At 36.6% G+C, this 26341-nt stretch overlaps 1 protein-coding gene across 6 annotated transcripts in view; it reads left to right on the forward strand.

The window, feature by feature from the left end:
• FANCC (FA complementation group C) overlaps positions 1-26341 on the forward strand; it is a 302242-nt gene that overhangs the window by 208899 nt on the left and 67002 nt on the right. For all 6 annotated transcript variants that reach the window (XM_027616992.1, XM_027616991.1, XM_027616994.1 and 3 more), the window contains one exon: positions 20326-20490. In XM_027616992.1, coding sequence (XP_027472793.1) covers positions 20326-20490 — 165 coding nt within the window. The remainder of the gene's footprint in view (positions 1-20325; positions 20491-26341) is intronic.

The following is a 26341-nucleotide window of genomic DNA, read 5'->3' on the forward strand; positions in this document are numbered from 1 at the left end:
GATCCACCAACTCCATTCTTGAGTATTTACTCACAATAAACGAAAACATAGGTAGTCATAAATATTTCTAAACAAATATTCATAGCTGCTCAATTTTGTAATAGTTCAAAACCAGAAATGATCCAAAGGACCACCTTAACTGGATGGATAAACAAGTAAGTATTGTCTGTTACCACCATTTAAGAAATGAAAAGACAAGTCATAAACTGAGAGAAAATATTTTCAGATTATGTATCTGATAAAGGGCTCCTACCCAGAATATATAACGTACTCAGTAATAAGATATAAAGAACTCAGTAATAAGACCACCCAGTTAAAAAAAAAATAGGCAAAAGATTGGAAAACATCATCAAAAAAATATACAAATGGCTAATAAGCACATGAATACTCGTATACAGATTGTTCATAGCAGCATTATTCATAATAAACAAAAAGTGGAAGCAACCCAAATATCCATCAACTCATGAATGGATAAACAAAATATGTTGTGTCCATACAGTAGAATACTATACCTCACTAAGAAAGGAACAATCTACTGATTCATGTGACATGTGTGAACCTCAAAAACATTATGCTTAGTGAAAGAAGCCAGTCACTGAAGACCATATATTATATGATTCCATTGTTATAAAATGTCCAGAATAGGTAAATCTATAGAGACAGAGTAGATTAGCTGTTGCCTAGGGCTAAAGGTAGGAACAGGGATTTGCTGCAAATGAGTACAAAAGATCTTGAGGTGATGGAAATGTCCTAAAAGTGGATCATTAGTGGTAATGGCTGTCCAACTCAGTAATTTTTTAAAAATCTTTGAACTGAACATTTCAAAGAGGTACATTTTGTGGTATATAAGTTATACCTAAAAAGTAATAAGAGTCCCTAGGAGGGACATGGAAAGCATTTATAGTCATTTATTTACATGTCAGATAGAGACTTTGGTTTTGCCTTGAGATGAATTTTGAATAATAGAATTAGAAATTTACTTAAATGGACTTAAAATATCAGTAGGATACAAGGTATATGTACACCCTTCACCAACAACCCAAACTGTGTCAAGTTAATGATTTTTAAAAAACTGAGAATAAACAACAACAAAACAAAAACACTATTAACAAGTGGAAAACATTAGCCAGAGAATTGGAAGATATTTGCAACCATAAAACAGACAAAGGATTAGTATGGGAAGTATAGAAATGCCTCCTGCAAATCAATCATAAAGAGGCAAACACTCCAGTATAGAAATGGGCAAAAAATATAAGTAAGTTATTACTAAAAGAGGAAAGAAGAATAAATAACAAACATTTAAAAAATTCTTCAAGAGTGATGTCAGCATGACAGTAGAATAGGAAGCCCCAGTCCTTGTTTCCATACAGAGACACTGACTTAACAATGGTATATGACCCAAAGAGCCTTTATGAGAACTCCAGAAACCAATTAAGACGTTATAATACCCCAGGCAAACTCAAAGTTAAAAACAACCATATTGAAATGGGTAAGAAGGCCATTTCATATCAACCACAGTCAGTAGCCCTTCCCCTAAGCTGGCTCAGTGTTGTGAGATTGGGAGGAAAATTCTAGCTTACAGCTTCTCACTTGATGGGGAAAGAAAAGAATGGAATATGTTCAGTGTTCCTGTTTTGGGGGGGCTGCCTGAGGGACTGGTGTCTCACTTGCCTGATTCTGACCACTCATGGGGAACCAGCATACTTTCAATGCCTGGGGACTGTGGCACATTAGAGAGTCCTCAGCTGCTTTTTGCAGCACCAGAGAACTGACAGTGCTGCAGACGGAGGTAGGCTCAGGGAGAAAACACCCAACTCACAGCTAATGTCTAGGTGGCGTAGGGGGTGGGAAAGAAGAGTGGAATATATATCTAATCTTCCAGCTTCTGGAGGGGCTACCTTAGGGATTGGTTTCAGTCTCCCTTGACTTGAAGCAATAACAGAACCAGCATACTTTGGAGGTGAGGAGGCTGCAGAGAACCAAAGAGCTTAGTGGCTTGTTAACACCAGAGAACCTGCAGTACCGCAGACAAACACCAGAGGGAGAAAGAGATTGCAAACTCCTGAAAAGCTGGCAAGCTCTCTGGGAAATTACATAAACAATCCCAGAGAAAACACATCCCCAGAAAAGATTCAAAGGACCCCCAGACTCTCTCACCAGGTTGATTAGTGAACATCTTCCCTTGTACAAAGGCAGTCCATAAAGACTGGGAGAAGTGGCTATTTCTTTGGCTGCAGAAAACACAACAAAATATAACAAGGCACACAAAGAAACAGGAAAACATGGCCCAAACAAAGGAACAAAATTAATTTGCACAAACCTACCCTAAAGAAGTGGAGAGCTATGACCTAACTACCTGGCAAAGAATTAAAAATAATCGTCCTAAAGGAGCTCAGTGCACTACAATAGAATACAGATAAACAACTAAATCAGAAAAATGACGCATAAACAAAATGAGAATATCAGCAGATAGCAATTATAAAAAACAACCAAATAGACATTCTGGAGCTGAAGAATATAATAACTGAATTGAAAAATTTAGTAGAGGGGTTCAACAGTAGACTTAGTCAATCAGTTAACTTGAAGACATGTCACTTGAAATTGTCAAATCAAGTAAAAAAAAAAAAAGAATGAAGTTAATTAAGCCTTAGAGTTTATGGGACATCAAGGGGACCAATTATATGTATAGCAGGAGTCACAGGAGTGAGAAAAAGACAGCTTATCAAATCTGAGGAAGGAACTGGACATCCAAATTCAAGAAGGTCAAAGAACTCCCAACTAGAATAAATCCAAAAGGACCCACAGCAAAACATGTTGTAATCAAACTGTCAAGAGACAGAGAATGTTGACAGCAGCAAGAAAAAACAAGAAAGAATACGAGAAATGCAACACCTACAAGGAAGCTCTCCAGATTATCAGTGGATTACTCAGCAGAAACATTAAGCCCAGAAGGGAGAGAGATGACATATTCAAAAGTGCTAAAACAAAAACCTGCCAACCAAGATTATTATATTCTGCAAAGTGTCCTTCAAAAATGGAGAAATTAAGACTTTCCCAAATAAACAAAAGCTGGGGGAGTTCATCACCACAAGACCAGCCTTACAAGAATTGTTAAAGGGAATTTTTCAAGTTGAAACCAAAGGACTTTAGGCAGCAACACAAGAGCATACTGAAATATAAAACTCTCTGTTAAAGGTAAATATATAAACAAATGCAAAATCCTGTGATACTGTAATGGTAGTACATAAATTACTTTTAAATCTGTTACAAAAGTTAGATAATAAAAGCATAATAAAGAACTCTAACCACAAAAGTATGTTAATGGGAGCACCTGGGTGACTCGGTTAAGCATCTGCCTTTGGCTGAGGTCATGATCTTGGGGTCCTGGGATTGAGCCCCATGTGGGGCTCCCTGCTCAGCTGGGAGCCTGCTTCTTCCTCTCCCCACTTCTTCGTGCGCGCTCTCTCTCTCTCTTGCTATCCCTGTCTCTCTCTCTCTCTCAAATAAAAAAATGTTTAAAAAAAAGTATTAAGTGATAAAATCCTGAATACTTTTCTTAGCAGTCCTATAATACTCTACAAGTTAGATGAAAATAATAACTATGATGTTAACATTTTTTTCTCCTACTAATGCATGTCAGTCCTCTGTAGTTATAATGAGATATGTAGAACTAAGTGGTAATTCTTTTACTCAGTCACCAGCTTTTAGGGTAAATAAAACATTCAGGGCGTGCCTGAGATAAAAATGCTCAGTTACAAGCTGGGTGAACACAGAGTTTTGACAGAAACCAGGGAGACAAGAGTGATTGACTACTTCTCTCTGAGGGCTCACTGAAGACTGAAAGCTCACTTTTAGCTCAAGGGCTAGAGAGTGGAGCACTGCCGTGTTCATCCTGCCTATCAGTGCTGAAAGCCTTCAAGGAGCAAAACAGCACCACCTAGTGCAATCTGGAACTGTTTACACTAAAGCTGGGCCCCCTGGCAAGAGAGGCCCATTTCCAGAAGTGCGAGGGCACCTGAAAATCAGCCCAACAGGCTCGTCCCTCAGAAGACCAGCAAGAACAACTGGCTAGCACCCTTTACTCATCATAGAGAACTGCAAAGCTTCAGCTCTTGGGAAAAACAGTATATAGCATTAGAGGGTTTTTTTTATTCTTTAGTCTTTCAGTTTTATTTTTTTTCAGCTATTTTATTTTTTTAATTCTTTTTTCTTTTTACTTTTTACTCTATATATTATTTTTGGTTTCTTTTCATAGTATTTTATTTTATTTTTGTATATATATAAGTTTTTCTTTCTTTTCTATTTTGGGATCTAATTTCTTTTAACCAGCAGACCAAAATACACCCAGGATCTAGTTTTTTGTTTTGTTCTGGTTTGTTTCTTGTTTGACTTTTTCTTGTTTTATTTTTGTTTTCTTCTGCTTTGTTCTTTTTGTTGTGGTGGTGGTGGTCTTTTCTCTCTCTTTCTTCTGTTCTTTCCTGGACAAAATGATGAGATGGAGAAATTTACCCCAAAAAAAGAACAGGAGAGTAGTACTCACTGCCAGAGATTTAATCAATACAGATATGAGTAAAGATGTCTGAACTGGAATTTAAAACATTGATTACAAAGATACTAGCTGGCCTTGAAAAAAGCATAGAAGATACTAGAGAATCCCTTACTGTAGAAATAAAGGAACTAAAACCTAGTCAGGCTGAAATTAAAAATGCTATTACTGAGATGCATCCCAAATGGAGGCCCTAAAAGCGAGGATAAATGAGGAAGAAGAGAGTGTCAGTGATATAGATAAAATGATGGAAAATAAGAAAGCTGAAAAGAAGAGAAAGACAACTACTGTATCAGGAAGGAAGATATCAAGAACTCAGCGATTCCATAAAGTGAAATAATATCCAGATAACAGGGGTTCCAGAAGATGAAGAGAGGGAGAGAAGGGCAGAAGATTTATTTGAACAAATTATAGCTGAGAACTTCCTAATCTGGGGAAGGAAACAGGCATTCAAGTCCAGGAGGCAGAGAGAATCCCCCCCCCCCCCAAATCAATGAACATAAGTCAATACCTTGACATATAATAGTGAAATTTGCCAAATTTCAAAGATAAAGAGAAAATCCTGAAACCAAGAGGTCCTTAACCTACAAGAGTAGACACATAAGACTGGCAGCAGACCTGTCCACAGAGACCTGGCAGGCCAGAAAGGACTGGTATGATATATTCAGTGTGCTAAATGGCAAAAATATGCAGCCAATAATACTTTATCCAGCAAAGCTGTCATTCAGAATAGAAGAAGAGATAGTTTCCAGGACAAATAAAAACTAAAGGAATTTGTAAACACTAAACCAGCCCTACAAGAAATATTAAAGGGGATCCTTTGAGAGAAGGGAGAGCCCAAAAGTAACAAAGACCAGAAAGGAACAGGGACAATAGACAGAAATAGCAATGTCACAGGTAATACAATGGCACTAAATTTTCCCTAGTTACTGTAAATGTAAATGAGCTAAATGCCCCAATCAAAAGACACAGGGTATCAGACTGGATTAAAAAAAAAAAAAAAAACCCATCCAAATGCTGTCTACAAGAGACTCACTTTATGCCCAAAGACACCTCCAGATTGAAAGTGCGGGGGTGGAGAACTATTTATCATGCCAGTGGACATCAAAAGAAAGTTGGAGTAGCAATCCTTATATCAGACAAACTGCATTTTAAACCAAAGAGTATAATAAGAGATGAAGGAGGATACTGCATCATAATTAAAGGGTCTATCCAACAAGAAAAGCTAACAGTTGTAAATATTTATGCCCCTAACATGGGAACAACCAAATAAATAAACCAATTACTAACAAAGTTAAAGAAATTCATTGGTAATAATACAATAATAATAGGGGATTTTAACACCACACTTGCAGCAATAGATCATCTAAGCAGGAGATCAACAAGGAAACAAGAGCTTTGAATGACACCATAGACCAGATGGACTTCACATATATATTCAGAGCATGCCATCCTAAAACAGCAGAACACACATTCTTCTCAAGTGCACATGGAACATTCTCTAGAATAGATCACATCCTGGGTCACAAATCATATCTCAACCGGTACCAAAAGTTTGGGATCATTCTCTGTATATTTTCGGACCACAATGCATTGTGGAGAGGGAATTTGGAAAGAACTCAAATACATGGAGAATAAAGAGCATCTTGGTAAAAAATGAATGGGTCAACCAGGAAATTAAAGAAGAATTAAAAAAATATATGGAAGCAAGTGAAAATGAAAACATGGCAGTTCAGAACCTTTGGGATGCAGCAAAGGTGGTCCTATGAGGGAAGTTTACAGCAAACAGGCCTTTCTCAAGAAACAAGAAAAGTCTCAGAAACACAACCTTACCTTAGACCTAAAGGAGCTGGAAAAAGAACAGCAAATAAAGCCAAAATCCAGCAGGAGAAGAGAAATAAAGATTAGAGCAGAAATCAATGATACAGAAATCAGAAAAACAAAAGAACGGATCAAAGAAATTAGTAGCTGGTTCTTTGAAAGAATAAGATCAATAAACCCCTAGCCCGACTTACCAAAAAGAAAAGAGAAAGGACCCAAATAAATAAAATCATGAATGAAAGGAGAGATCACAACCAACATCGAAGAGATACAATTATAAGAGAATGTTACGAGCAATTAACAGATTAGGCAATCTGTAAGAAATGGATGCATTCTTACATATGAACATATAAACTACCAAAACTGAAACAGAAAGAAGTAGAAAAAAACCTGAACATACTCATAACCAGCAAAGGAATCAAATCACTAATCAAAAATCTCCCAACAACCAAGAGTCTAGGGCTGGATGGCTTCCCAGGGGAATTCTACCAAACATTTAAAGAATTAATACCTGTTCTTTTGAGGCTGTTTCAAAAAATAGAAATGGAGGGAAAACTTCCAAACTCATTCTATGAGGTCAGCATTACCTTGATCCTGAAACCAGACAAAGACCCCACCAAAAAGGAGAATTACCAATATCCCTGATGAACATGGATTCAGAAATTCTCACCAAGATACTAGCTAATAGGATTCAACAGTATACATTAAAAGGATTCTTCACCACAACCAAATGGGTTTTATTCCTGGGCTGCAAGGGTGGTTCAACATTTACAAATCAATCAGTGTGATACACCACATTAATAAAAGAAAGGACAAGAACCATATGATCCTCTCAGTAGATGCAGAAAAAGCATTTGACAAAATACAGAATCCTTTCTTGATCAAAACTGTCCACAGTGTAGGGATAGAGGGTACATACCTCAATATCATAAAAGCCATTATGAATAGTCCACAGCGAATATCATCCCCAATGGGTAATAACTGAGACTTTCCCCCTAAGATCAGAAACACAGCAGGGATGTCCACTCTCACCACTGTTGTTCAACATAGTACTGGAAGTCCTAGCCTCAGCAATCACACAGTAAAAAGAAATAACAGGTATCCAAATTGGCAAAGAAGAAATCCAACTTTCACTCTTTGCAGATGACATGTAGAAAACCCAAAAGACTCCATCCAAAAATTGTTAGAACTGATAAAGGAATTCAGCAAAGTCACAAGATATAAAATCAATGCGCAGAAGTCAGTTGCAGTTTTATACAATAACAATGAGTCAGAAGAAAGAGAATTCAAGGAATCGATCCCACTTAAAATTGCACCAAAAACAATGAGATACCTAGGAATAAGCCTTTAGGCTTATTATATTATTATAGTAAAGGATCTTTACTCTGAAAACTATAGAACACTTACGAAAGAAATTGAGAAAGATACAAAGAAATGGAAAAACATTCCATGCTCATGAATTGGAAGAACAAATATTGTTAAAATGTCATGCTACCCAGAGCAGTCTACACATTCAGTGCAATCCCTATCAAACAAAATACCATCAACATTTTTCACAGAGCTGGAACAAACAATTCTAAAATTTGTATGGAAGCAGGAAAGACCCCACATAGCCAAAGTAATGTTGGAAAAGAAAAGCAAAGCTGGAGGCATCACAATTCTGGACTTCAAGCTCTATTACAAAGCTGTAATCATCAAGGCAGTATGGTACTGGCACAAAAACAGACACATAGATCAGTGAAACAGAATAGAGAACCCAGAAATGGACCCTCAACTCTGTGGTCAACTAATCTTCGACAAAATAGGAAAGAATATCCAATGGAAAAAAGACAGTCTCTTCAGAAATGGTGTTGGGAAAATTGGATAGCCACACACAGAAGAATGAGATCAAACCACTTTCTTACACCATACACAAAAATAGACTCAAAATAGATGAAAGACTAAATGTAAGACAGGAATCCATCAAAATCTTAGAGGAGAACACAGGCAGCAACCTTTTGACCTAGGTTGCAGCAGCTTTTTGCCAGACCATCTCCAAAGGCAAGAGAAACAAAAGCAAAACTGAACTATTGGGACTTCATGAAGATAAGAAAGCTTTTGCACAGCAGAGGAAACAGTCAACAAAACCAAAAGGCAACCTACTGAATGAGAGAAAGATATTTGCCGATGTCTTGTCATATAAGGGGCTAGTATCCCAAATCTATAAAAAATTAAACTCAACACCCAGAAAAACACAAATCTAGTCAAGAAATGGGCAGAAGAGATGAACAGACATTTTTCCACAGAAGACATACAAATGGCCAACAGACACATGAAAAAATGCTTAAATTTGGCATCAGGGAAATACAAATCAATACCACAATGAGATACCACCTCACAGCGGTCAGAATGGCTAAAATGAACAACTCAGGAAACAACAGATATTGGCAAGGATGTGGAGAAAGGGCAAGCCTCTTACACTGTTGGTGGAAATGCAAACTGATGCAGCCACTTTGGAATACAGTATGGAGGTTCCTCAAAAAGTTAAAAATAGAGTTACCCTACAACCCAGCAATTGCAGTACTAGGTATACAAACAGTGATTTGAAGCAGCGCATGCACCCTGGTGTTTATATCAGTAATGTCTGCAATAGCCAAACTATGGAAAGAGCCCAGATGTTCATTGACAGATGAATGGATAAAGAAGAGGTGGTATATATATACAGTAGAATATCATTCAGCCATTAAAAAGAATGAAATCTTGACAAGTACAACAATGTGGTTGGAACTAGAGGGTATTATGCTAAGCGAGATAAGTCAGAGGAGCACAAATACCATATGATTTCACTCATATGTGGAATTTAAGAAACAAAACAGATGAACATAGGGGAAGGGAAAGAAAATTAAAATAAGACAAAGCATAGAGGAAGGAAATCATAAGAGACTCTTAATTATAGAAAACATACTGAGGGTTGCTAGAAGGGAGGTGGTGGGCAGATGGGGTAATTGGATGATGGGCATTAAGGAGGGCACTTTAGGTAATGAGCACTGGGTATTGTATGCAACTGATGAATGACTAAATTCTACCTCTGAAACTAAGAATACAGTATATGTTAATTAAATTGAATTGAAATAAGAAACTTAAAAAAAAAAAGAATGAGACTACTGTGAACGATTATATTATAACAAATTGGATAACTTAGAAGAAATGGTTAACTTTTTTTATAAACATACAACCTACCAAGAGTGAATCATAAGTGTAAAAAACTGAACAGATCTATAACAGGAAGGAGACTGAATCAGTAATCAAAAACTTTCCAACAAAGAAAAGCCCAGGACGAGATGGTTTCACTAGAGTTTTCTACCAAATATTTAAAGAATTAACACCAGTCCTTCTCAAACTTTTTCAGGTAATTGAAGAGGAGGGTACATTTCAAAACTCATTTTATGAGGCCAGCATTACTGTGATACCAAAGGTAGATAAAGACAGTAGAAGAAAAGGAAACTATAGACAAATATTCGTGATGAATATTGATGATGTGTAAAAATCCTCATCAGTATACAAGCAAACCAAACTCAGCAATACACTAAAAAGATTATGCATATGGTCAAGTGGGATTAATTCCTAACATGCAAAGATGGTTCAACATACAAAAACCAATTAGCGTAATACACCGTATTAGCCGAATGATGGAGAAAACCACATCATGATAATTTTAATTAAATCAGAAAAAACTATTTGATAAAATTCAACACCCTTTCATGATAAGAAAATTCAACAAATCAGGAATACAAAGAAACTACTTCAACAAAATAAAGACCATGTGTGAGAAGGCTGCAACTAGCATCATCCTTCATGGTGAAAGACCAAAATTTTTTCCTTCTAAAATCAGAAACAAAGCAAGGTTACCCTCTCTTACCACTTCTTTTTAACAAAGTACTGGAAGTACTAGAGCAATTGGGCAAGACAAAGAAACAAAAGGCATCCAAATTTTATTTTGTGTGTGTTTTTTTTAAGATTTTATTTAGAGAGAGCGAGAGCGCACACACATGGGAGGAGAGGGAGAAGGGGAAGGAGAAGGAGAGAATCTTCAGCACACTCCGCACTGAGGGTAGAGCCTGACGCTCAGTCCCATCACCCTGAGATCATGACCTGAGCAGAAACCAAGAGTAGGACACTTAACTGACAGAGCCACCCATGTGCCCCAAGGCATCCAAAAAATTTTTTTTAAGATTTATTTATTTAGTTTAGATAGAGAGAGTGTGCAGAGGGGAGGGACAGAGGGAGGAGAGAGAGTCCCAAGCTGACTGCATACTGAGCGTGGAGCCCTGAGATGGGGCTTGATCTCAGGGCCTTGAGGTCAAGACCTGAGCCCAAACCAGTAGTCGGACATTTAACCAACTGTACCACCCAGGCACCCCTCAAGGCATCCAAATTTTAAGGGACAGTTTACTGTTTATAAATGACATGATCTTGTATGTACAAAAGTCTAAAGACTCCACAGAAAAACTGTTAAAACTAATAAATGAACTCAGTAAAGTTACAGGATGCAAAATCAATACTCAAATATCAATTGTGTTTTTATACACTAACAGCAGTCCAATAAGAGATTTTTTTAAAAGCCCATTTATAATATCATCAAAAAGACAAAATAGGAATAAACTTAAGGAGATGAAAGACTTGTATGCTACAAACTACAAAACATTGCTGAAAAAAATTATGACACAAATAAATGAAAGGCATTCTGTGTTGAGGGATTGAAAGATTTAATATTGTCAAAATGTCCATATTACCCCAAGCAGTCCATAGATACAGTGCAGTCCTATTAAAATCCAAATGACATTTTTCTTTTGCATAAAGAATCTTAGAGAACCCCAAAGAGCCAACAACCTTATAAAGAAAAACAAAGGTAGAGGACTCACACCTCTGGATTTGAAAACATATCTTAAAGCTACAGTCATTAACCCACTTTGGTACTGGTATAAAGCCAGACACAGAGACCCATGGAACAGAATAGGAAGGAAGTTGCAAAAAGATACCCATAATGTCATAAAACAATACACACATATAAAGTAAAAGTGTTAAAACTAGACAGAAAGGACTCACATCATTAGGGGAGTGCCAGGTCCTGGGAAGGAGAAGAGGAAATGGGACAGGAGAAGGGTATTTCAACTATAATTGAAACATTTTTATTTCTTTAAAACCTCAACTAGAAATAACAATAAAATGTTAGTGTGTAAAAATCTTGGCAATGAGTACACAGTTGATGTTTTAGTAATTCCCTATGTTTTTGTATGTCATAATTTTGTAATTAAACTTTAAAAAATGAAAATACAGTGTTAGCTAGTAAAATCCTGAAAATTAAAAGATAATATTCATAATAAAGGAATAATTTCCTGCTTCAGATTATTTCCAAAATAGCAGGTGTAGTTCATGAAAAAACAATCATCTTTAATCAGCCTCAGATTGGTTAGTATTTATTCTTCTCTGCAGTATTTTTCCCCTTTGTTTAGATCTTTTTGCACTGTACCCATTATTTGATTTTACTGGTCTTTCCGATTCTTTCTTCAGAATTTATGCTTTTCATTTTCTCACCCTCAGACAGAAGAGGACAGCAGTTCAGAAAGGCATCTACACTCCACTGACCACAATTAGGAAAGCCTGCTGGAAGCTATTAGCTAATATTCTCTTTGCATCTGAGAAATTTCCATTTGTGCCAGATTGGATCATTTTGTGGGTCAGGTTCATTCCCAAATTTATGATTGTTTCTTCAGTAAGGATGTATTGTTCAAAAGCAATATGCACATATTCCCCGGTGCAGAGCAAAGTTTACTGAAGGATGTCCATGCTGGCACTCCAGCTGGCGGTAGCCGCAAGGGTACAGTGGTCATTAACTTGGTTAGTAGTTTAAAAACATTTTTAGTCAAAGCAAGTCGGTGATGTAATTAGTAAAATTCTTAACTGAATTTACCAAGAGTATGAGATGCTTGTGCTAGTAGAATGTCCTCTGGACACTGGCACATCTGATACATTTCTAATTTGCTCTGTTGAATAATGTTTACTATGGAGTCTTAATTTTTGAATGAATTTTAGAATTCAACAAGAAATGTCTTGCAGGTATTTTTTTGAATGTGTTGAGTTTTTAGAGAATATTCAATCTCTTGAATTAAGTTCATTTATACTTATCAGAAGATTGAGTTTAAAAAGCAACTTGATGCTCAGCATTCTTTTTGAGTCTCTTTATGAGCTTTTAAAGTCTTACTTTTAAGACCTCAAACCAGGAAATTCTGTTCTCCATCCATAAAAGAACCTGGATCCCTTAAAGCTTATGTGAGACTCAGAACTCCACATCTACAGTTCTCTAGTGAATTTTAAGTCCAACCAAGTGTGTTCTCTTGTCTCAAGTAGAAACTGATTTCATGAAATTGGTAGTGGAATGGCATCATGATAACATTTAAAAGAGCTGCCAAACATGCTGGAGCCATTATAGTTGTTGCTATCATAAGTTATAATAATAACTACAATATGCATTTTGTAATGTATAAATTTCTCCAGTATGTGTGTGTGTGTGTGTGTGTGTGTGCGCGCATGAAGTTTTCTGTCCATTTTTAAGATTTAAACGTCAAAAAAGTTGAATAAGAATATATTATAGTAGGCAAACTACTTTATGGTATACTTGAATGTAGATATTCCCCTATTTATGAGACTTAAATTTTATCATTACTTTCCTTCCCCTAGGAAGACTTAAAATGTTAAAGCCACCAAGAGCCTCTCAAACTTAAACACCATATAAGCAATGCAATTCTGGTTTTCTCTGTGTTTTTAATAGAGGGCATCTTCCTTTTTTTATTATTATTATTTTGCTACTTAAATCCTTTTTTTTAAGATTTTATTTACTTTTGAGAGAGAGAGCATGAGTTGGGGAGGGCAGAGGGAGAAGCAGACTCCCTGCCGGACAGGGAGCCTGATGTGGGACTCAGTCCCAGTACCCTGGGATCATGACCTGAGCCGAAGGCAGACATTTAACTGACTGAGTCGTCCAGGCGACCTCTACTTAAATCTTTTTAAAGTTCATTTCAAAAGACTCAAAAGTCTTGTAGAAAATACAGAATCTCATAATTTCAATGCATAAAATGGCAGAGGAACAAAAAAATAGGAAAATCTGTTTGGTTTCCTTTTGCATTATTTTTAGAGGCCTGATAAATGGTCTTGTCATAGGATTTTAAATAGAATTTCACTTGCCACCAACTAAAATCAACAATTCAGTGACAGAATGTTTAAATTCTCTCCTGTTCTTTGCCGTAAACCGTCCAGAAGGAATGACATTCTGGACTTTTAGAGCATCATCAGTTTATCTTGTAGTTCTGTGGTTTGCTGCAGATGTTTTGGAAGCGTCAGTATAGCCACATGGGAATGATGTTTCCAGCAGGATATGGTTACTGTTGAGCCTTCTGCAGTTGAATTTTTGTGCAGAAATCATTTGGAAGTGCTGCTCTGGCAATCAGTCAAGACATAATGCTTACCATAATCCAGTCTGGAAAGTGTTGCATAGCTATAGTGGAAGTTGGACCTCCACACTTCGGCAAGCTTCAGACCAAAAGAAGGAGCTGTGAAGGCTGTGAGCACTTTGCCTTCAGAAGATCATCAGCTGACCTCGCCTGCATTTTGGTAGAACCAAGAACTGCTGAAATTTATATGAGACTTTAGAATTTTTCAGGAAAATTCTCTTGGACCTTTTCAGCCTAATTGAGAGATACAATCTGCAGACCATAAATTTCAGTGCTTGATAAATACCCTTGGTGCCAGGATTGTCTTTTCCACACACCTGGTCACCAGTGATAGTCTCTGACTCCTCTCTTTTAAGGTAATGAGAGGATGGTAAGAATTTTAAGATAATGAGAGAAAAACTTGGACTTACAGGTCTTTTAGAGAGGAGGATTGTTGAAGGGCAAGATCACTACCTTCCTGCTTTATTTCAGAGTTCTGGATTTACTTTGCACATCACTCTTTTTCCATTTCTCAAACATTCTCAGAACCCTTATTCTGTGCAAAATATTCTGCTACATTCTGTGCAAAATATACAAAAAAAACCTTCCACATTCCACACCAACAACAATTCTCCCTTTCTCCTCTCCTACCCAGTAAGTTCATAAGTTCCAAAAACAAGGTATTTACAACTCAAGCTAAATCTCTCTTTTCGTTAAACTAAGATGATGGACTTGAAAACATTAATTATTTTTAGATCTAAAACCACCTTGGTGGTCAGTTAAAGAAAGATGGTAGAGCACTGTGGAAGATATCTGTTGTTAAAGAGACCTCAGTCATTTAGGAAAGTGGTACAGAACAAGAAGTGAATTTTAGAAAAGGTGATTATTTGAGGAGAAAAGATGAACTGTTCACACATGAGAAGAAATCATTTTGTAGTTTGACAAAAATTTATTTCTGTGAGAATTTTATAGTTGATTATCAAGAATATAATATAGCTCAACTGAAAATTTATAGGAATTGACTAACAAAAAATAAATCTTAAATACAATTCTATCATGTCTCCTTAAAGTATTCAGATTATTACTAGAGATTGATACCTTATTCTGGTGACTGCTACTGAAGAAGTAGTGTACAGCAGCATTTCTCAGGCTTCAGTGTGCATAAGGATCATCTCATGTTAGGATGTTAACAAGCAGAGGGCGCCTGGGTGGCTCAGTCAGTTAAGCGTCTGCCTTTGGCTCAGGTCATGATCCCAGGGTCCTGGGATTGAGTTCCGTACAGGGCTCCTTGCTCAGCGGGAGTCTGCTTCTCCCTCTGCCCCTCCCCCCGGCTCGTGCTTGCTCGAACACTCTCTTTCTCTCTCTCTTGCAAAAATAAATCTTTAAAAAAAAAAGATGTTAACAAGCAGATTTTTTGGTCCCACTCATAGGGATGCTGTTGCTGATGATTCTGAGGACCATATTTTTGGAGTAACTCTGATACAGAGTACTTGGCCAGATCCTGAAGATAAAAGTACAAGACCTGGGGCACCTGGGTGGCTCAGTCAGTTAGGCATCTGACTCTTGGTTTTGGCTCAGGTCATGATCTCATGATCTCATGGGTCGTGGGGTCAAGCCCCACATCATCGGGCTCTGCTCAGCAGGGAGTCTGCTTGGAGATTCTCTCTCTCTGCCCCTCCCTCCACTCATGCATGTGCTCTCACTTGCATTCTCTCTCTCTCTGTCCCAAATAAAAATAAATAAATTTTTTAAAAATAAAGTGTAAGAGCTATGAAGAAGAGTGGCTCTCCTAATCAGATGAAAATGTAATGCAAGAGACTAAATCAAGTGATGAACAAAGTTTATACATGGCCTAGCATTTACTTTATACTCCAACTCCTAGAAATGATGGGGGCATTTTAACAATTAAGTATATAATACTGTAAAACAAGGGAGCATTTGACAACCCACAAATTACAGGAAAGGCTCCAAATGGCAGGTAGTGGGATATTTTTGAAGGAAAATATCACAGCCCAAAAAGCTTGCAAGAGAGGACTATGGCAAAGGTAAAAGTAACGCTGGGGTGGATTCATGGAACAGGAGGGTACATGGCAGCCAACAAGACAGCTTGTTGGGACTACTGCAATTCACAGAATCCAACTATGGGCTGGGCCCTCATACACTCCTCCTTATCCACTGCCTTCAAACAGACAACAGAAATGTCCTGTTTCCAGCAGGAAGGAGGGAGGAAGATTTGGAGAAGTAAGCACCAAATGGCTATTAATTCCCAGCAGTTCTGGGGGTGCTCCAATGTGCAGAATGTGATTTATTGGCAACCCCAACCAGCACTACATCCTGACCTCCAGAGGAAGCTATAGTAAAAGGCATTCATGGAGAGGCTAACGGGGAATCCCAAATTCCAGAAAGAGCAAACAAAAAAATCACCAGATACTCATGGAAAACCAACACCATGAAGAAAAATGAACTAAATGGAACAAAACAGAAGATGTAAATACACTAATTAAATGGATTATGTTGGACAAACATGTTTTTTTAAAGGTATAATTAATTGCCCTAATAATAATAAGAGAAACTTCCAAATCCTTGAAATACGAATAAATTGGTTACATTTCTAGAAAGGGGACTTACAGGAAAAAATGAATAAAAGGCTGAAGAGGAGATAGAGCTGAATAGCAAATAATGACTTCAAAGACTGAGCCAAATAGTTCTCCTAGGAGAACGTACAGAAGGACAGAGAAGTGGAAAGTAAGAAGGTGGGTTTTTTGGTTTTGTTTTTCCTTTTTAATATAAGAGATCAGAGTGGGGTATGGGGGAAGATGATGGGGTAAGAAGGGCCAGGAATCCACTTCTTTACTTAGACCAAAATTTTACTGAGAGACTCTGCCTGATGTAACTGTTTTGGAACTCTGGAGTCTGCTTGAAGACTTGTAGCTTTGGGGGGATGGCTTGGCCAGTAAATTTCAGCTGTTACCGTGCTAGAGACTGCCCATCACCAATCCCCTAGATCCATGATGGGCAGCTGTACCCGCATTCCTAGACAGGCTTGTAGTAGGAGGGGTGGGCAGTGCTTGATGAGTTTTGGTCTAGTATCAAAAGGTAATACGCACAGTTATATGAAGAGGCTATTAAAATATTCCTGCCTTTAAAAACTATCTTTGTGGGGCTAGGCTCTATTCATATACTTTGCTCAAAACATAGTATAACAGATTGAATGCAGAAATGTGTTCAAGAATCCAAGTGTCTTCTTTCAGGCCATATAGTAAGATTTACAAACATTTAGATGAGTGCCACTCTTCTCACTATTTTATTTTTGTCTTGTAAAATACTGTTATGTTTAACAAAAAATGTTATTCATGTTAACATCTAATGAGTTTATCATTGTTACTTTTAGTGAATTAATAAGTATTTTCAGATGTCTCTGCTTTAATTTCAGACATCATAAATGTTGAAAGTTACAACCTCATAAAAAGTTCTTTGGTATTCTCAGTAAATTTTTAAATTAAAATTGAACACACTGAGAATCTCCTGACCTCTACACAATTCTATCCCAAACCCCCTGAAGAAGGGGAAGGGCTCAGGGAGACCTATCTTGTGATGTATCATCAATAAAGTATACTGTACCCAGCTCAAAAAAAAAAATGTATATATAAGCAGACCAGCAGTGGTCACCAGATATTTAAGGAAATCATATTAAGCATATAATATGAAAAAATAGCAATACAAATAAAAAAGATTATTCAAAGAAAAGACTATCTCAAGTAAATTAATGTTAGTGCCTCCATAAAAATAAAAGGTGACATTATATCCATTAAATAAGAACAGGATGCTATTTAAAAAAAGAAAAGGAACATCTAGGCCATTAAAAGAAACTTGTAAATGAATCATGAGAGATGAAAACCATAATAAAAGGATTGGGAGGTACCTGGGTGGCTCAGTTGGCCTTCGGCTCAGATCATGATCCCAGGGTCCTGGAATCGAGCCCTGCATCAGGCTCCCTGCTCAGCAGGGAGTCTGCTTCTTCCTCTCACTCTGCCCCTCTCCCCCTGTTCATGCTCTCTCTCTCAATAAATAAAATCTTAAAAAAAAAAAAAAAAGGATTGGAAGATAAATTTGAACAGTTCTTTCAAAATCTAGAGTAAAAAGACCAAGAAATGAAAAATAAGACAGAAAAGTGTCCAGGAAGTTCAATATTCAAAAACATTGGAGTTCTCATAAAGAGAGAACAGATAAAAGAATGGATAGAAAATTATCAAACAATCCAAGAGAACTTTTCTGGTTTAAGCTCCACTGAGTGCCCAGCACAATGAATAAAAATAAATCCATACCAACACACATCAGTGTGAAATTTCAGAGAGAATTTACAAAAGCCTCAAGGGAATAAAAACAAGACTTAAATAAAGAATAAAGATTCATAATAGCATGGGCCTTCTCAGGAACAACACTGGAAGCTAGAAGACAGTAGAACCACACCTTCACAATTTTGTTGGAAAATTACAAGATTTCTATACTCAGCCAAAGTATCAATCAAGTGTGAACATAAAGATATTTTGAGACATGCAAAGTCTCAAATACTTCATCTCTCATGTACCTTTTCCCACATAAGAAGAATGAACCAAGAAAGAGATACAGTGTTCAAGAGAGAAGTGAAGGAAATCCCCAGGACAGAGATCCCAAGATGATAACTGTACAGAGGGAATAAAAAGTGACCTGCCTGGATTGGAACAGGTCAGAGGGTTCTAGGAGAAACTTCTTTAAGATGATGAAAATGGAAGAATGTCAGATATATTTGAATGTAGTGCAGGGAGATTATGCACTTGGGTTGGAGTTTGGGAAAAAGGAAACCGGTCATCTTTTGGAGTGCAATTTAATATGCAAATGCCTACACAGGGTCCCAGACAGGCATGTGCAAGGATACCACTGTAGCAGTGTCTGTAATCGTGAGAAATTAGAAATAACCTAAATGTCTATAAATGAAGACATTGTCAAATTACAGAACACACATACTTCTTTAATAATAGGCAGCAAGTAAAAAAAAATGGGGGACAGCTTTTTGTTTTCTGTTGTGGTTCCATTTGTTTTTCAGAAAACACAAGACTAAATTTCTAGATTTATGATTATATATGAATATAACTAGAAAAAGATCTAATAGCCTATATCTCAAACTTTCATTGTATCGATCTCTAGTAGTTTATTCATTTAACATCTATTTCTTGAGCATGTAGTATGTGTAAGGAGTTGGTTCCTTCATGCTGGAAATGGAGCAGAGAGCAAAACAGAAAAAAGGACATGTCCTCATAAAGCTGATATCCTAGGAGGAAGAAAGAGATGATAAAAAATAAATAAATACATTATAGGTCAGGTGATGAAAAGTACTCTGAAGAAAACTAAAACAGGGTAAGATAGATAGATGGGGTGGGAAGGGCACTTTCTGTGTTTAAGCTCTGCTGTCCAGTGGCACTTCCCGCAGTTATGGACAAGTTCTGGAAATTTACAGTGTCCAATACTGTAAGCCACTAGCCTCATGTCCACTGAGCATTTGTTATATGGCTGGTGCAACTGATAAATGGAATTTTAAATTTTATTTCATTTAAATTTAAATTGCCACGTGTAGCTCACTGCTACCATATTGGTCAGTGCATTTGAATGGGATAGTCAGGGATGCCATCACATAAGGCAACACTTGAGCTGAGACCTATATGAAATGAAGGAGCTAGTCATGGGTTCCAGGCAGAATGAAAACCAGGACCTCATCTGGAGTAGTTGTAGAAGGCCTGTAAGGCTGGAGCAGGATGAGTAAGGGAAAGAGTAGAAGAAAATGAAGCCAGAGGAACAGAAGGGGCCACCATCATGGAAGGCCACAGCGGCCAGTATAAGACTTGGCTTATTCTCTGAGGTGGGAAGCCATTGCAAAGCTTTGAGCAGACAAGTGAAGTGATCTGAATTTTTAAAGGGTTGCTGGAACTATTCTGATGATAAACAGTGGGGATGAGGGCATAGGCAGGGAGAAAGTTAAAAGGCTCCTACAGTAACTCAGACCACAGGTGATGGTGAATTAGTGGGTAGTGATGGAGTGTAGAGGTCATCAAATGAATTGACAGTATTTACTGCTGATTGATAAGGTACACGAGAAAGGGGGGACCCACCCAACGGAGGGCCTTGAAGGGCTTTCACCTGAGCAAATGAGATCGGCAGCACTGGGGAAGAGAGCATTTGAGAAGGAATTCAAGAGTTCTGTTTGGGGCATGGTAAATTGGAGGTGCCTGTAGATAGTTATGCCAAAGTCCTGACAGTAAGTGATGTTAAAATGGGAAATTCAACTAAAGGATTTCTTCCTGGAGAGTTGAGTAAGAGAAAGGTTCATTGATGGTGTTAGCCTTCTTTATGTGAGAGACAAAGCAAGTAACTTGTCATCAGTCTTCAGCATGAAGATTTTCTGTCTTTAATTACACGTGGCTCTAAGATTTGGATAATTATTTCTTATTTATTCCATAGAATGGTTCCTGAAAAAATAAGGTTCCTGTCACGAGTTTGTATACCACTTGTAACTCTGCCAGATATTGAACCCTTGGTGGAGGCTCTGCTCATCTACCATGGACATGAACCTCAGGAAGTGCTCTGGCCTGAGTTCTTTGATGCTGTGAATGAGGCCTTTCTGCTGTAAGTGACGTCCATTTACTCTCATCCAGCTTTGTTTTTCCTTTCTTAGAATCCTTCAGTATATTGGAAATGCAGTTTTCAAACTTTTGGTCTCAGCACCACATTATTGAGGATCCCAGTGAGCTTTTTTTTTTTTTAAAATGTGGGTTTATTTATCAATATTTTACCATGCTTGAAATTAAAACAAGTTTTAAGAATACTTATTACTTCATTTAAAAATAATAAATTGATTACATGTTCACACAAATAGCATATTTTTATGAAAAAGTGATCTTTTCCAAGAAGAAAATTGTTTACAGGAGTGGCATTGTTTTACAGTTTTGCACATCTCTTTATTATCTGACATAAGACAGCTGGTTCTCATATGTGTTTCTGTTCAGTCTGATGTGATATGTTATTTTGGTTGAAGTATATGAAGAAAATTCAGCCTCACACAGATACATAGTTGGAAAAGACAAGAATATTGCAGTAGCCATCTCACATAATTGTGGATTTTCTCCTTGGATAGATACCTCACCAAAATTTGAAAATGGTAGTGTTTTGGGGTTGATTGCTATGCAGAATCTGAAATTATAACAATGAGCTTTTCATACTGTTACATTAAAACCCATTGAATGAGGAATACTTTTTTGTTTGGTTGGGGTTTTTTGGTGGTATACTTTTAATAGCTCTTCTGCCCAAGCAGGATTTTGTAGCCTGGTTTTTGAATGCATGCTTCATTTGGGAAATACTGGTTTACTAAGTTATGCAGATCTTCTAAACCTGACATACTTTATTTTATAGCATCATCGCTTTCATTCTTGTCAGCACCAATCTCATCAGAAATGTCTTTAGGTATTAGGAAGCTTTTCAAGCTCACATTGGCAGGAACAAATTCTCCAAGATTCAAATTTCTACTTAAAAACTCAAATTTATCATTGGCTACAAAATACTGTCATTTGTTTTCCTTGAGGTACAAAGGTCATTTCACTAATTTTTGAGAAAGTATGTGCCAGATACTCAATTCTGAGTAACCACTGTTTGTCTGCCATTCTTTCAAGTAAATTTCCATTACAAAAAGGTGGCTAGTTGATCTTACAGCTCATACAGTTGCAAGTGCTTTTCCTCCAGATAACCATCCTGATTTGTTATGCAGCAGAAGTGCAGTATGCATGCTTTCCTTTTCACCACACAGGAATGTTTTTTTATAAAAAGTATTCTCAAGTGTAAAATTTAGTAAAATTAATATTTTATACTGCTTCCTCAAACACATTTTTGTGTGAAACTGGCACTGTTATTACTGTATGTAGCGGTGAAGAATACAGTGACTGCTTCTTCTGCTTGACTCGTGCTGGGCACAGTAGTTTTAGTTGCTAGTGATTTTGCACTATGAGTGCAAATGTCAACACAGTTGTTCCAGGAAAAACCATGAGATTCAAAATAGTTATTCAACACTTTAAGTATTTCTCTACCATGTGTGTGTACTGCCCTGCTCATTTAACAGAACTCCTGTTCTCAGTGTTGATACGAGATGAATACAACCAACACAGCTAATTCAGCCATATCTAGAGGTCCACTTTTAAGGCAGAAGTATAATTCTCTTGATGAAATATTAACTTATTACATCTGTGTTTGAATTATTTAATTTCTTTTTGTTTCGACTCTGAATGATTGATCTCACAATTGATGCCACAGTAAGCTAGCACCATAATAGTATTTGAAAACATTCTATTCAATAAGGCATAATAAGGTAAATTAGTAACATCTATGAAACCAAGGGAAAGATAGCTTTCTTCATATTTCATCACTTACAGTTTAGCCCAGTTCCTTTGGTGTACATGTCTCCCTGTCATGAGTCAGGGAAATATCTGGTGTATTGGTTTCATCTTTTCCCAATGAAACAGCTGTGGATGAGAAAGCAAATTTTTTCATTCTCCTTTGTAAAGTAAATGTTCTGTTCTTAAATGTTAGAAAATATATTATAAATGAATTTTATTTTTTAATAAAATATCAAGTTATAAGAAAATCTAAAATATGTTCTGTATTTGTGAAGTATATATAAATATACTTAGATCTAATATAATTTAGATAAAATTTATCTAAATCTTTTCACTTGTCTGTTGGCCATCTGTCTTTTTTGGAAAAATGTCCATTCAGGTTCTCTGCCCATTTTTTAATTGGACTATTTTTGAGTTATGTGTGTATGTGTTGAGTTGTAGAAGTTCTTTATATATTTTGGATGTTAGCCCCTTATCAAATATATCATTTGCAAATATTTTCTTCCATTCAGCAGGTTGTGTTTTCATTTTGCTGTGCAAAAGGTTTCCAGTAGCTTATTTTTGCTTTTGTTTCCCTTGCCCGAGGAAATATATCCATAAAAATGTGGCTAAGGCTGATGTCCAAGAGATTACTGCCTATGCTTTCTTTTAGGAGTTTGTGGTTTTAGGTCTCACAGTTAGGTCTTTAATCCATTCAAGTTTATTTTTATGCATGGTGTAAGAAAGCTGTCCAGTTTTCTCAGCACCATTTGTTGAAGAGATTATCTTTTCCTTATTGTGTATTCTTGTCTCCTTTGTCAGATTAATTGACCATATAAGCGTGGGTTTATTTCTGGGCTCTCTATTCTGTTCCACTGATCTGTGTCTGTTTTTGTGCCAGTACCATAGTGTTTTGATTACTATAGCTTTGTAGTATATCTTGAAATCTGTGATTGTGATATCTCTAGTTTTGTTGTTCTTTCTCATGATTGCTTTGGCTATTCAGGGTCTTTTATGGTTCCATACAAATTTTAGTATTATTTTTCTAGTGCTTTCCCAAGTTAGTTATTGAAGAGACTGTCCTCTCCCCATTTTATATTTTTGGCTCCTTTGTCATAGAATGACCATATATGGTACTAGCACAAAAACAGACACGGATCAGTGGAACAGAATAGAGAGCCCAGAAATAAACCCATGCTTATATGGTCAATTTTGGGGCTGTCTGTTCTATTTACTGATCTGTATGGCTTTTTTTATGCTAATACCATACTGTTTAATTATTACAGCTTTGTAAAATAGTATGAAATCAGGGAGCATGATGACTCCAGCTTTGTTCTTTCTCAAGATTACTTTGACTCTTTGGGGACTTCTGTGGTTCCCTATAAATTTTAGGATTGTTTGTTCTATTTCTAAAAAAAAAAAACTGCCATTGAAATTTTGATAGCAGTTGCATTGAATTTATGAATTGCTTTGAGTATATGCACATTTTAACAATATTAATTCTTGTTAGGTTTTTGAAAATATTCTTTATCAGTTTGAGAAAATTATCCTCCATTTCAATTTACTGAGTTTTTGTTTTGAATTGGTTTGAATTTTATCAGATACTTTTTCTGCATCTATTGATACGATCACGTGACTTTTCTTTTTCAGCCTGTTGATGTGACTGATAACATTAACTCATTTTCTTTTTTTCTTCTTTTTTTTTTAAAGATTTTATTTATTTATTTGACAGAGACAAAGCGAGAGAAGGAACACAAGCAGGGGGAGTGGGAGAGGGAGAAGCAGACTTCCCAAGGAGCAGGGAGCCCGATGTGGGGCTTGATCCCAGGATCCTGGGATCATGACCTGAGCCGAAGGCAGACGCTTAACGACTGAGCCACCCAGGTGCCCCAACATTAACTCATTTTCAAAAGTTAAACTAGCCATGCATACCTATGACAAATTCCACTTGGTCGTGATGTATAATTCTTTTTATACACTATTGGATTCAATTTGCTAATATTTAGTTGAGGATTTTTACTTCTATGTTAATCAGAGATATTGGTCTTTAAGGTTTGTTTTGTATTTCTTTTTTCTCTGCCTTTGGTATTAGTATATTTCTGGCCTCAGAAAAAGAGTTAGGAAGTATTTCCTCTGCTCTTCTCCCCTGAAAGAGATTGTAGAGAATTGGTACAATTTCTTCCTTGAATGTTTAGTAGAATTCAGCAGGGCCTGGTGCTTTCTTTTTTGAAAGGTTATTAAATGTTCATTTAATTTCTTTAATAGTTATAGGCCTATTCAGCATATTTCTTCTTATGTGAGTTCTGTTAGAATGTTATCTTTCAAGGAAGTAGTCCATTTCATTTAGGTTATCAAATTCATTGACATAGAGTTGTTCATAGAGTTCCTTTATTATCCTCTTAATGACCATAGGATCTGTAATGATGTCTCCTCTTTCATTTCTGACGTTAGTAATTGCTGTTCTCTCTCTCTCTTTTTTTTTTAAAGTTAGCCTGGATAGAGACTTAATTGATTTTATTGATCAATTCCAAGAACCAGCTTCTGGTTTCATTGTTTTATCTCTATTGATTTCCTGATTTTTTACTTCATTGATTTCTGTTTTAATTCTTACTTTTTCTTTTCTTCTGTTTACTTTGGATTTAATTTGCTTTTCTTTTTCTAAATACCTCCCTGAGGTGGAAACTAGGTTATTGATCTTAGATATTGCTTATTTTCTGAGTATATATTTAGTGCTATAAATTTTCCTCTAAGCACTACTTTTGTTGCATCCCACAAATTTTGATAAATTTTGTTTTCATTTTCATTTAGTTAAAAATAATTTTAAATTTCTCTTGAGGTTTCTTACTTGATCTATGTGTTACTTAGAAGTGTGTTGTTGAATCTTTACATAATTTGGGATTTTCAAGTTATCTTTCTGTTATTGATTCCTAGTTTATAATTGAATTGTGGGGGCGCCTGGGTGGCTCAGTCATTAAGCGTCTGCCTTTGGCTCAGGTCATGATCCCAGGGTCCTGGGATCAAGCCCCACATTGGGCTCCCTGCTCCGCAGGAAGCCTGCTTCTCCCTCTCCCACTCCCCCTGCTTGTGTTCCCTCTCTCACTATATCTCTCTGTCAGATAAATAAATTTTAAAAAATCTTTAAAAAAAAATAATTGAATTGTGATCTGAAAGCAGACATTGTATGATTTCTATTCATTTAAATTTGTGAGGGTGTGTTTATTTAGGTTTGGGGGGGTTGTTTTTTAGAGAGAGAGCATGAGCAGGGAGGGGAGGGACATAGGGAGAGGGAGAGAGAGAATCCCAAGCAGGCTCCATGCTGAGTGCAGAGCTGCAGGGCTCCATCTCACAACCCTGAGATCATGGACCTGAGCTGAAATCAAGAGTCGGATGCTTACCTGACTGAGCCACCCAGGCACCTCATGAAGGTGTGTTTTATAGCCCAGAATGTGGTCTATCTTAGTGAAGTTCCATGTGAACTTAAGAAGAACACATATTCTGCTGTGTTTAGATGAAGTATACTACAAATGGCAATATATACAGTTGATTGATGGTGTTGTTGACTTATGTCCTTATAGATTTTCTACCTGCTGGATCAGTCTATTTCTGATAGAGGGATGTTGAACTCTTCAGCTGTGATAGTGGATTCATCTACTTTGCAGTTCTGTTACTTTTTCCTCATATAATTTTACACTTTATTATTAGGCACATACAAGTTAAAGATTGTTATATCTTCTTGGAGAATTTACACCTTTATCAATATGTAATGAATTTCTTTATTCCTGATAACTGCTAGATTTGAAGCCTACTGTGTCTGAAATTAATATAGCTACTCCTGCTTTCTTTTAATTCATGTTAGCATGGTATATTTTTCTCCATCCATTAGTTTTGATCTGTATGTTTCTTTATACTTAAAGTTGTTTTTTTGTAGACAAAATATAGTTGGGTCTTATTTTTTGATCTACTCTGTTAGTCTCTATCTTTTAATTGGTACATTTAGACCATTGAGGTTCAAAGTGATTATTAACATAATTGTATTAATATCTATTGTATTCCTTACTGTTTTATATTTGTTGCCCTTGGTATTTGTTCCTCTTTTTGTCTTCCACTCTTTCTCT

This window comes from Zalophus californianus, chromosome 13, assembly GCF_009762305.2.
Source record: "Zalophus californianus isolate mZalCal1 chromosome 13, mZalCal1.pri.v2, whole genome shotgun sequence".
Taxonomy (NCBI): domain Eukaryota; kingdom Metazoa; phylum Chordata; class Mammalia; order Carnivora; family Otariidae; genus Zalophus; species Zalophus californianus.